The following is a 12026-nucleotide window of genomic DNA, read 5'->3' as shown; positions in this document are numbered from 1 at the left end:
TTCTATAGTACATCATCTGTATATTGTATTGTGTGTTCACTACCCCACGTCTCCTTCCATCAGCATTTACCCCCCCTCTATCCTCCCCTCCCTCTCCCTCAAATCACATTTGTAATGAACCCCCGCTGTGGAGTGATGACCCAAACTCTGGGCCCTGATGTAACATTTCTGGAGGGAGCTTCCAGACCCCTCAGCCCCTTCCTCTCTCTGCACCCCTTTCCTTTTGCCTGGTTCTGTGCTTGTCAAAGGCTTTCATGTCCTCCTGCTCCCACCTTTCAGATATCGGTAGCCTCCCCCTCTTAGCTTTCCTTGGCCCTCGCCAGCCTTGCTGCCTGGGGAGTGTCTGCCAGGGGCAATGGCTTGTGACTCTTCGGTTGGTTTCTGCCCTGCAGCCCAGGGAGCCAAAGCGTGGGGCAGTCCCTGCTGGGCGCTGGGCAGAATCACAACTAACCAACCGCGTATATTTCAGGGATAAGTCGCTGAAGTGCTGAGGAGTGCTTACCCTCCCGCTCTCCAGAAAAAGTAAACCCTGGTTTGTAGCATTTGCTGACTTCCATGATGCAGATACACCCACTGTGGCCTGATTCCAGCGGCCACGGTGAGGTCACCCCCGGAACAGGGCGTGGGGAAGAGGGGGTGCAGCACACCCGGGGCCAAGTGCAGGCACGTCCTCACCACACAGTATCTCCGCCGTCTCCCTCTTCCCAAACAGGGAGGAGCGAGGCAAACACATTCTCTCGGGACTTTTCCACAGGAAACCTTCCACACACACTCTCTCCGAGTTAGCCTTCGGCACAGAGGACGATTGGAATAAGCTTTGACCTGGAACTGCATTTCCCTCTTGGTCGTCCCCACTGTTTCCGCTTCTCCCATGTGAGGTAGTGCTGGCTTAGGGTCATGGGTCAAGGGGGAGGTGAAAGGGTTAAATATAGGCACCCAGCTCCTTTTGGGTGTCTCAAGCGTGACAAGAAAATTCTCAACACAGACTGACAGCTTTCAGAGGGTTGGAGGACGGGGTATAAAAAGATGAAGTACAAATTGGTAGTTACCAGACAGTCACAGAGATGTAAATTACAGCATAGGGAATACTATAGTCACTGATACAATAACTATGGATGGGGCCAGGTGGGTACTTGAAACATCAGGGGGACCACTCTATCAAGCACATGATTTCTAACCAGTATATTGCACATCTGAAGCTAATCTATCTATCTATCTATCTATCTATCTATCTATCTAGGCCTAAGCAACTGTTATGACCAAATGACCAGTTGCTATGATGCACACTGACCACCAGGGGGTAGATGCTCACTGCAGGAGCTGCCCCCTGGTGGTCAGTGTGCTCCCACAGGGGGAGCGCCACTCAGCCGGAAGCCAGGCTCACGACTGGTGAGCGTAGCTGTGGCGGCGGGAGCCTCTCCCGACTCTGTGGCAGAGCTACCGAGCAGTGGCAGCAGGCGCAGTGGGCCAGGATGAGCGCAAGTGGCTCGGCGTCCGCCTCGGCTCAGGCTCCTCCCTGGTTGCCTGCTGCTTGGTGCACTGCTACCTCCCTCAGGGGATGTCCGGGATCGAGCCTAAACTGGCGGTCAGACATCCCCCAAGGGGTCCTGGATTGTGAGAGGGTGCAGGTCAGGCTGAGGGACCCTCCTGCCCCAGGCACGAATCCATGCACCGGGCCTCTAGGATAGACTAATATTGAATGTACACTGTAATTAAAAAAATATATATATATATATATCAAAAATTCTTGGCCCTGGCTGGGTAGCTCCGTTGGTTAGAGCGTCGTCAGGATGTGCCAAGGTTGTGGGTTCGATCTCCGGTCAGGGCACATACAAGCAACCAATGAATGCATCAATATGTGAAACAACAGACTGATGTCTCTCTCTCTCTCTCTTCCTCTCTCTAAAAATCAATTTAAAAAAGGTCTCAACTTAATGTTACATCTGAGGCTCATTAGTGGAGTGATCTATGGCTATGGAAAAAGGGGGTGGGAGAAGGTGATCGGGGAGAGTATCCAGATATCAGTGAATAGTTTTGCGTTTCTTCTTAAATTCCTGTTTCCAAATCAAATGGGATGGATTTATTTCTCTTCCTTTCTGCATCCCCACACACAATGGGCGTGACAAAAATGGCCAAAAGCGGACTGTGGGAGAGGGAGGCAAGGTGACCAGATAGTTCACAAACGTGCTTATCAGACCGAAGTGACTTAGAATTGACCAAACACTCAACTATGACAGGAAATGCTGACAAAGACAGACAAAGCAATAACAATCGTGGAAACGCCACCGGTCCGGGCAAACATCTGCAGCGCTGTTTATGGGCCTGGCCCAGAACACGGCCCAGCACAGGAGAGGGCCGGCGGGCACCCGCTCCTGGGAAGCCGGGCGCAGGCAAAGGGCCTCCGAAGCTTGTTTGGTTGAGCTGCTATTTCACCATTGTCTGCCTTGTTACCAGTTATGACATGTACCAGCCCCTTCATTCCGCTGGCATTCGTTAAAACAACACTCACCACGGGCCAATCTGGATGTGCCTTGGAGCCTGCCTGTAACTTTCCACTTTAAGGGAGGTCAGTAAGGAGCTCACAAGTCCTATTCCACACCTTCTCCAGAACAAGGATTCTAAAGCACAAACCTGGGGAAATTCTTTTAGAGAAGAAAGGAGAAGGGGAAACTGAATTTCGGTTCTTAAATACCCCATGGACATTGTGTTTCTTGGTCCTTGGTGTCAACTGAAAGGTGACAAGAGAAGCAGGAAAAATTATTGATCCAAGTTGGCTAATGGAGATACCCAGCCAAAGGGCTAGGGATATATTCAGGATGGGCGTGGTCTGTCTTGGGCTGTATTCCTGGCTCCCAAACGCCCTGAATTAATATTTGTTGAATGAATGAATGTAGATGATTGTTTTTGTTGTTAATCCTCACCTGAGGATATTTTTTCCATCGCTTTTTTTTTTTTTTTTTTTAGAGAGAGAGTGGAGGAAAGAGGAAGGGAGGGAGAGAGAAGCATCAATGTGAGAGAGACACATTGATTGGTTGCCTCCTGTATGTGTCCCAACCTGGGTTGGGGATCAAAGGTACAACCCAGGTATGTGCCATTGGCCATTGACCGGGAATTGAGCCCTCCACCCTTTGGGCCTCATGCCAAAGCCCTAACTACCGAGCGCACCGGCCAGGGCTGTTTGTGAAGGTGCAAAGAAATGTACTTTCCGAAGGATTTTCCGAAGTAGCTACACCTGAGCTGTCTAGTCCACGGGTTGAGAATTAACGTGATTGCAATGAAAGCCAGAGGTTGCGAAATTGAAGGAGGCACTCGCTCTCAGTTTTGTGCAAGTTTTGATTCCGCAGTTGCTTGATCCTGAGAGTGATTGCCGTCGTAAACATTGTGACTAGGGGCCTCACTCCCCTCACTTTGGTCTGGCCCTGCTCGTCCATTTAGGGCCTAAATATATATATTTATCTCTTCCTTGGGCTCATAGGGAGGGACAGAGGCAGTTCCTACCAGGGGAAACCAGTAACCTCAGAGACACGAGTTGTCAGGCCGGCCTGGGGTCACTCAGCACTTACCTTATACGTGGGTAAGTCCGTTAGCCTCCGGAGCTTTCCATTCTTCGTTGATACAATGCAGATAGTAAAACCCACTTCGCAGGATGATTGTGAGCATTGAGGGTAATACACAAAAAGTGCTCGATAACTGGCAGCTTTTCTTGGGTTACTATTACTGGTAGCTGTGGTGGCGATGCTAGCAGCTTGCCCGGCCAGCTCTGCGGGGAGAGAGGGCACCCACGTGGAAGAAATTCGCAAAGCTTCCTGGGAGGCGGATCTGACCAATTCAGGGAGCTCAGGTGTGGCTCTGACTACACATTTTGTAGGCGCGGTGCTGGTAGTTTTCCTGCATTTTCTTTAATCTTGACCACAGACTATTCTTTTTTTTAATTTCTATTTTTTTGTCCTTTGTTTTAATTTTTAAAAAAGTTTTTTTTTTTTTTTTTTTTTTACTTCTTGACCACAGACTATTCTTTTTTTTTTCTTTTCAATATATTTTATTGATTTTTTTTACAGAGAGGAAGGGAGAGAGGTAAACATCGATTAGCTGCCTCCTGCACGCCCCTTACTGGGGATGTGCTCGCAACAAAGGTACATGCCCTTGGCCCAAACCTGGGGCCCTCCAGTCCGCAGGCCGATGCTCTATCCACTGAGCCAAACCAGTTAGGGCTCCACAGACTATTCTTAAGTTGATTATCTCTACTCGTAGACAACAGATGATTTTTTTAAGGATAGGTCCTATGCACATTTTGGAACATACTTACACAAGGAAAAAAACTGCTTGTTGTTTTCTGCAATTCAAATGTAAGTGGGCAGGCCGCATTTGAATGGCGGCAGACCTCGGAGGAGAGCCGTCCCACCAGGGACCCTGTGGGCCTCTGGAATGCAAGCCCGCACTGGTGGCCTCAGAGGCTCACCGCCAGCAGGTGAACTTCAGAGGCCGGCCTGGGTTCTCCTGGCTCCCATCCTCCTCCCGGCCTCCCCCGCTGACAGCTCCTCCTGCTGCTTGCAGGCACTGTGCGCATGGCAGGAACGGATGTGGCAGCTGGCGGTGCAGATGGGAGAGGCAGGGTTTAATAATAAGACTTTATTTATGACTGGGAACAGTAAACTACTGCTTGTGGGCCAACTCCAGCCCCACTGCCTGTTTTTGTAAATAAAGCTTTATTGGCACACAGCCACACGCAGTCCTGACACGGTCTCTATGGCTACCTTCCCACTGTGGAGGCAGGGTTAAGTGGTTGCCATCGGCAGAGTCTAAAATATTTACTCTCTGTTTTTTTCCAGGAACAGTTTGCAGATCCTCCTCTGAACAATACACCGTTTTCTATGGAAGCACACGTGTTTCCCTGTAGCTGGAATGCCGTTCCAGGTCACCCAGGCCAGGGAGTCCCAGATGCTGAGATCTCACGGGTCAGAAAAATAAATAAATTAATAAATAAAAATAAAGAAATCTGAGGAACGGTCATAGGCTCTCCAAGTTTTACTTTTGTGAAGTATCAACGACTTCATAAAAGATGACATGGTAACAACGTCATCACAGCTATGTGGAGGTGAGGAGCCCGGGAGACACTTGCTGCTTTGTCCTTTCTTCCACTTCCCTGAGGCGTGGTCAGAGCTTCATCACCGACCAGCCGCGGCTCACAGGCTGGACCGTGGAGCCTCTAGCCGAGCCCCGCCTTCGGCACCAGCTGCCGGCTCTGTCCAGGGAGGCTCTGCTGACTCAGCAGGGGACCTGGCCTCACTCTGGGACCCAGGCTGCTGCCCTTTGGCCAGGAGGGGGTTCCTCGGAGGCCAGTGAAGGCCAGAGCCAGCCTGGGCATACCTGCACGCCCAGGTCCAACTACATGGGTCTTGCTTGATTTAATCAATATAGTCCCCGCTCCTCCCTGATTTTAAAAAGATGTGTCCAGTGCAGAAAATTTGGGGGAAAATGAGAAGAACAAAATTCATCCCTCCTCAGAGAGATATAAGGTTTCACTGAGACTGAGGGAGAACAAAAGCACCTTCCAATCTAAAAATCCTAAAGGGACAAAGGTATCCCCTAAAACCAAAATGGAGCCTGGCTCAGGACATGCAGCGATATATATTGAAAGAATAACTAACCCTGCCCGGCCGGCGTGGCTCAGTGGTTGAGCATCGACCTATGAACCAGGAGGTCATGGTTTCATTCCTAGTCAAGGCACATGCCCGGGTTGCAGGCTCCATCCCCAGTAGGGGGCATGCAGGAAGCAGCCGATCAATGATTCTCTCTCATCATTGATGTTTCTCTCTCTCTATCTCTCTCTCTCTCTCTCTCTTCCTTCCTCTCTGAAATCAATATGAAAAAGAGACCTACAGTAAATTAAAAATTATTTTGTAAACTGAGATATTACCAAAATATTACAACCCACTCCTTTTTATGGGGAGGATATCAGGGACACTCACTTCCAGCATCAAAATCCTTTGTATAAGGACAGAAGCAGAAAAACAACAAAACAAAACACAAACAACCTGAAAGATGAAGGGAAGAAAGGATATACACAAAGGAAAACTAAAATGATTATTTACTAAGAATTGCAAATGCTCATTTTCTGTGCACACCACAAAGTTCCTTTCTGTGTTCCTAGGACTCTGTGTAATTTTCAGGGACATGATAGTAGAGAGCTCATGCTTTTATCGTTTATCAAAATAAACCTGTGTTCCTTTTCCCAGCCCTCAGTGAAAACTGAGACTCTACTCATCTTTATGAAAAAAGAAAGGGAGGGAGGGAGGGAGGGAAGGAGGACAGGAGCAAGAAGGAAGGAGAGGAAGAGAGAGAGAGAGAGAGAGAGAGAGAGAGAGAGCGCCTGTCCTTTGAATTGCTTTATGATAAATGCCCCGCCTGATTGATCAGTTCCCTTTGTGATAGATTTTCCTGTGTTAGGAATGTAAACATGACATAAGTGGAGCCACTTTAAAATGAAACCAGAACTGCCACGCCAGAGGAACTGCCTTGTGTGTCTATGCCTCAAATCTCTGGAATGTTAAAACAGGACAAAATAACCTTTGGACTGGGCCTAGGGCAACATTTGTCCTAAAAATCTGTTTGCAAAGATAACAAGAAAGCAGTTCCTACAACTACTGGACTGAAAACGAAAACAGCGTTATTGAGAATTACCGTCGCTGTGTTCTGTTCTCTGCCCCGACAGACAGGGCTTCCTCTTACTCATGTGATGGCCACCCTTCCCTTTCTCGTAAACTCCCGCTGCCTTTGTCCCCTAATTGGAACGCCGTTTGGGCTCCCGTCCGAATCAGTGCGCCCCAAATAGCTCTTCTTATGGACCTCAATAAATGCGTGTTGCCTCTCCTCTTGAAAGGCCTTTTTTTATTTTTATTTTTAGGTTCACAGGAACATTCGAGGATTAGGTCAGCTGAGACTCCTGCTGCCTGACTGGTAGAGAGAACAGCTTATAATAACAAACACACAGCAGACTTGGACGAATTACCCTCCCCACAACCTGCAAGTCTGTTGGGATCGTTCAATTCTTCAAACAGTCCCGTTTCTATGATCTCTTCCTGCCACGCTTTGGGGACGGCACCTGTTGCAAATCTCTGGAAGAACTTCTTATCTTTATCATCAAACTCGATACCCCGAACCTCAGAGAAATCTTCAATGTCGTCGATGTCTTTGGCATAAACCACCGAAGGGTCTGGCACGTAGGGGGGTTCAACGAGGCCTGCTTCCAGCCGAGGGAAGTTGATGGTGTTGAAGAAAGGGTGTTTCCTGGGATCATCTGACTTTTCTCTGTGAAGAAAGGAGATGCTCAGCCCGACACAGGAGCAAACCCAAACAGGAACCGTCCTAACCATACAAAGGGTGCCGTGTTCTTTTCCTGTAACACATGTCAATTGCCAAGACAATAGACCGACACCAAGAATCATTTACAGCCCTAACCGGTTTGGCTCAGTGGATGGAGCGTCGGCCTGCGGACTCAAGGGTCCCAGGTTTGATTCCAGGTCAAGGGCATGTACCTTGGTTGCGGGCACCTCCCCAGTAGGGGGTGTGCAGGAGGCAGCTCATCAATGTTTCTAACTCTCTATCCCTCTCCTTTCCTCTCTGTAAAAAAAATCAATAATAAAAAAAGAGAATCATTGACAAAAATGATGACTTTAAAAATCACCCGCAATTCCACCCTATGCGGACCTTAGCATTTGTATTGTTTGCAGAGACAGCCTTCACACGTAGATGTGATTTGCCAAGAATCTAGCAGTTGACACGACTTTCATTCTTGGTGTTTCCATGAAACACCAGCAAACATCACTGCTTGCCTGCAACTTCCAGTCTTCACCTCTTGCTCTGCCCTTCAGGGTCACAGAGAACAAGTTAATGTCTCTTTCCACATTACAACCACTCACATTTTAAAAGACCACACTCACATCTCACTCATCATAGAACATGATTTCAAGGACCCCACCTAATCCCCACCCCCTCTCCCAACCCCCAGCTGGCATAATAATCTTTAAAAACTTAAAACAAAATCCATTCGTAATTGTCAGTAGCATGAATGAGCATATGTTTGGTGCTCAAGACTATGTTTATTTGTTATCAAATCATCCTTCCTTATGCTAGAAATTATTCCAGTAATTGCCTCAGAATAGGGGGGAAATGTATGTTCCCAACTGTGTAACCTCTTCTATTATTTACCTAGTAGAGGCCCGGTGCATGAAATTCGTGCACGGAGCAGGGGTGTCCCTCAGCCCAGCCTGCACCCTCTCCAATATGGGACATCCCTCTCACAATCCAGGACTGCTGGCTCCCAACTGCTTGCCTGCCTTCCTTCCTGATTGCCCCTAACCGCTTCTGCCTACCAGTCTGATCAACCCCTAACCACTCCGCTGCCAGCCTGATTGATGCCTAACTGCTCCCCTGCCAGCCTGTTTGCCCCCAACTTCCCTCCTCTCCTGGCCTGGTCACCCCTAACTGCCATCCCCTGCAGGGTTGATCACCTCCAACTGCCCTCCCTTGCAGGCCTGGTGCCTCTCAACTGCCCTCCCTTGCAGGCCTGGTGCCTCCCAACTGCCCTCCCCTGCTGGCCATCTTGTGGTGGCCATCTTGTGTCCACATGGGGCAGGATCTTTGACCACATGGGGGCAGCCATATTGTGTGTTGGAGTGATGGTCAATCTGCATATTACTCTTTTATTAGATAGGATTTCTGTGTAACAAATTGCCCCAACATTCAGTGGCTTACAACAATAAACATTAATTATCTCACAGTTTTTGTGGGCCAAGAATGTAGACATGGCTTAACTGGGTGCCCCAGCCTTGAAGTCTCTTGGAAGGTTTCAGTAAAGCTGTTGGTCAGGGCTGTGGTCTCATCTGAAGGTTAACCTGGGGTTGGGTAAAGATCTCTTTCTAAGCTCACTCATATAATTATTGGAAAGCCTCCATCCCTCATCATGTGAGCCTCTCCATAGGGTTGCCTTATAACATTGTCACTGGTTATCCCCAGGGCAAATGATCAGGGAGGGGTGGGGGGTAGAGTCCAAAACAGAAGGCACAGTCTTTTTATTACTTAATCTTGGAAATGACATCTCATCATTCTGCCATATTCTATTTGTTAGAAATAAGACAGAAAGCCCAGCCCACCCCTCAGAGACTCCCCATCATGTCACATGATTACTGAAGCACATTCTGCCCCGTAAGATGACTAGAGTCTAAACACAATAAGGATGTTACTACTAATAGTGACAATAATGAACATTTATTCAGAGCCTACTCTCAGCTAATATGTTAAATCCTTCACTTATGTTGTTGTTCTGTGATTTGGGCCTAGTCCCATCCAGAAGGGCCATCCAGGCCTCCTTGGACTTTCCCCATTATAACCCGACTGAAAAGACAGGTATGGAGAGCTGCATCCTGAGATACTACAAGGTTTCTCTTTTCTTCCAAAGGCCTCCAAGTTTCCATCAATGGAAAGAAAGGAAAATGCAGGCTTGCCTTCTATTAGAATCTACTGCCCAATATCTGTGTGGTTTATATCCTGTAGGGTAGAAGCCTTGAGGAAGGGTTATTGAGGTGAACTGAAGCTTCAAGGCTATATATATATTCCCCAAAAATGTATACACTCACTTTTAATAATTATAAAGGCAGTGTTTATTAAAATACATTTTACTTTAAAAATTGAGCTATCAGCTATTAAAGTGTGTATACTTTTTTTGGGTTACTATATATATATTGTTAGTTGTATTGAGGTATAATTTACACAGCAATATTCACCATGTTAAGGTATCAGAGAGATTGGGTGGTGGGTTTCAGATAGATTTTAAATGTGGTAGAACAAGGATAGAACTAGAATTCCATCCAAGTAGATCAGGAATGAGCCCCAGGCCTGTGTGTCTCACAGAGAACAAAGGACTTGGAATGGGACCAGGTGCCAGGAGGAAGGAATTTGTACCACATTATGGCCGCTGGCAGGCATGACCACACTGTCCCAGAGGTCAAGAGGGCACCTTAAACTCACCCTGAGCAGCTTTAACTTGGAGAAACCCGGATGGCCTGGGCTTGTCCGTCAGGATGGCTGAATGCAGCCCTTTTGCAACTTGTCACATAAGACAAGGGATCGATGAACCACTTTGAGGCTTTCTTTAATGTTCTTCAAGACCCCCAACTAGAGGCCTCTGGAAGGCAGGGCCCATGCCTTCTATCTATGGGGGAGAGACTATTCCATGATGTGCCCAGTGCCTGACACTGCTGGACCCGCCAGCTAGATCCTGGCCAAAGATGGCCTCTGGAAACTCCTCTCAGAGACTGTCTGATGGACCCCTCCCCTAGCCCCCAGGTGTGCTGGTTCCTTGAACAGAAAGTTGCCCAGCCCTAGGCAAGCATGTAAGGCATTTCCCCCTAATTTGGGACCAGTCACCCCAGTACCCCACCCACCCTGCCCTGTACTACATAACCCTTATCACCTGCACATGGATATCATTGTCATCTTGCCACCGCCCAAGACATGCCTGGTATGTAAGTTCCCCTAATAAATTCTTGATGTAATGTTAGAATTGTTGGCCTCTTTCTCGGCCTCTTGGCCTGGGAATTTACATAACAATGTTCCCAATTGATGTCTGTGTTTGCTGATGCTAACAACAGAAGACTAGGCTTCCCAACCTCCACGCCTTGCCCTCCGTGTCTAGGCCACCACAAAGCTGATCACTTCGATCCAATCCACCTGAGATCTGTAGTTAGAACTGCATGATGATGATTTTAGTCTTGACTCTTCCCCGGGCTGCTTTGTGCTGGGCTCTTTTGAGCCTTCTCCTTTTGGACCAAGAGGAGAGGCTGCTGATGGAGGCGGCGTCTTTTGTAATAGCCACCCCTGCAGCTGCAGGGAGACTTCTCCTGCTTGCTGGAGTGGAATCTATTTCCCAGCATTAACAGGGGCTCTTGTGTCACTGATTCCCACACGGAGAGTATAACGGCTTTTCTCATACCGTTCAATGACGGTAAGATACCAGCTGCCCATACACGAGGACCACACTGTGGGGTTTGGTCTGCCAAGAACAGTGGGCATTAGCCTGAACCTGGGGGGGGCGGGGGGGGGGGAAGCACTGCCGTCAGATAAGCGTATGGGTATTTGCTCTTGCTCTGCTGCAGGGCCGATCAGAATGAAACCTGCAAAATACTTAAGTGGCCTTCACCTTTGATTTTATGGAAAACACCATGGTTGGACCCCCCCTCCCCATCCCCCTTTCCCTCTGGTAATCACCATACTGTTGTCTGTGTCTATGAGGTGGTTTTTTTTTAATCCCTTCACCTTTTTCACCCAGCCCCCCCAACCCACTTCCCCTCTGACAGCTGTCAGTCTGTTCTCTATCTATGAGTCTGTTTCTATTTTGTTAGTTTATTTTTGTTCATTAGATTCCACTTCACTTTATTTTAAATGCTCGTAGGTGCACTGGGGAGGGGGCACTTGACCTCTATTTTTTTTTTTTAATCTCTTTGCTATGTAACATGCTCTCTAAGCATGCGCTCTGCTTTGAAGGACAACCACAAAATTAATTAAATTTGAGTGAATTTTTTACAGCATTAACATTTTTAAAAAATTGATTTTAGAGACAGAGGAAGGGAGAGGGAGAGAGAAACATCGATGTGAGAGTAGAGCATCAATCCCCTGCCTCCTGCACGCCCCCTACTGGGGATTGAACCAGCAACCTTTGGTGCATGGGAAGACGCTCAACCAACTGAGCCACACTGACCAGGGCATGAATGAATTTTTTTAAACCTATGAAGAGTTGAAATGAAAATATTGGGAGGCTTTCTTTTTCACTGAACAGCTGGTTTTTATATGTCTCTTCTCTAACGTTGTAAACAGTTATATTCAAAACAGTCACAACAACATATGCTTTATGAAAAGGTTTGATGGAGCAGCTTCTGGCAATGATCCAGTGCTTTAAGGTGGCATTTTCTTGAAGAAGTTTATCAACATCTGATGTTATAGCCCCAAAGTGTGCTGATAAAGGACTGAAA

General features: G+C 47.7%; 1 protein-coding gene across 2 annotated transcripts in view; it reads right to left on the bottom strand.

The window, feature by feature from the left end:
* Nucleotides 1-6855: 6855 nt before the first annotated feature.
* The window catches only part of GRK7 (G protein-coupled receptor kinase 7), a 39418-nt gene continuing 34247 nt past the window's right edge, over nucleotides 6856-12026 (bottom strand). For both annotated transcript variants that reach the window (XM_054729956.1, XM_054729955.1), the window contains exon 6: nucleotides 6856-7308. In XM_054729956.1, coding sequence (XP_054585931.1) covers nucleotides 6972-7308 — 337 coding nt within the window. In that variant the 3' untranslated portion in view covers nucleotides 6856-6971. The remainder of the gene's footprint in view (nucleotides 7309-12026) is intronic.

This window comes from Eptesicus fuscus, chromosome 18 (genome assembly GCF_027574615.1).
Source record: "Eptesicus fuscus isolate TK198812 chromosome 18, DD_ASM_mEF_20220401, whole genome shotgun sequence".
Taxonomy (NCBI): Eukaryota; Metazoa; Chordata; class Mammalia; order Chiroptera; family Vespertilionidae; genus Eptesicus; species Eptesicus fuscus.
This window is presented reverse-complemented; position numbering and strand designations above follow the sequence as displayed.